General features: G+C 52.8%; 1 protein-coding gene across 1 annotated transcript; it reads right to left on the bottom strand.

The window, feature by feature from the left end:
- Positions 1-8: 8 nt before the first annotated feature.
- LOC121342696 (interferon-induced very large GTPase 1-like) lies at positions 9-545 on the bottom strand (the record flags this gene model as incomplete). Its single annotated transcript, XM_041417292.1, has 1 exon — positions 9-545. A coding segment is annotated over one exon (537 nt), but the record flags the coding sequence as incomplete, so codon positions are not given.
- Positions 546-549: the final 4 nt, after the last annotated feature.

The raw sequence follows: 549 nt of genomic DNA, 5'->3' as shown, positions 1-549 counted from the left end.
GTTTTTGCACTCAGATAATCTTTTAGCCCCATTAGCATGAGCAGCTTCTCTTCATCCACGATCACCTGCCAGGTCTTCACAGTCCCCATGAAATCTCTGGCCTCTTGCACTGCACTGCCCAGCTCCTCTCCAAAAACGGTGCCAATGCTCTGATTCGTCAGCGCTTTGTACGCAGCCCTGAGGGCTCTGCTCATCTGACCAACAGACTTAAAATCCCTGCAGTGATTGCACAGGATGACGTCCCACACTGGGATCAGCTCAAAGCCACGGTCGATAACGCACCACGTTGTGTTATCAGACACGAGCCCCGTTTTCCACTGAGGAAGGGAAGCTGTGTCTGCTGGGCCCCCGGTGTTGACCACGTAGAGCTGAATTGCTGCATGAGAACCCTCTCGGGCTCTTCCTGGGACGGAAGCCTTTGAGCTGGGTTTCTGAACATCCAGGGTTCCTGCAGTACAAGCCAGGAAGTCACCATAGCTCTTCTTGACAAAGCTGTTCAATGCTTCAGACGTTCGTTGTTTTATCTCTTCCCGCTGCTCGGCTCGGAAT

Source organism: Onychostruthus taczanowskii, unplaced genomic scaffold (assembly GCF_017590055.1).
Source record: "Onychostruthus taczanowskii isolate IOZ18803 unplaced genomic scaffold, ASM1759005v1 scaffold5540, whole genome shotgun sequence".
In the NCBI taxonomy this organism is placed as follows: domain Eukaryota; kingdom Metazoa; phylum Chordata; class Aves; order Passeriformes; family Passeridae; genus Onychostruthus; species Onychostruthus taczanowskii.
This window is presented reverse-complemented; position numbering and strand designations above follow the sequence as displayed.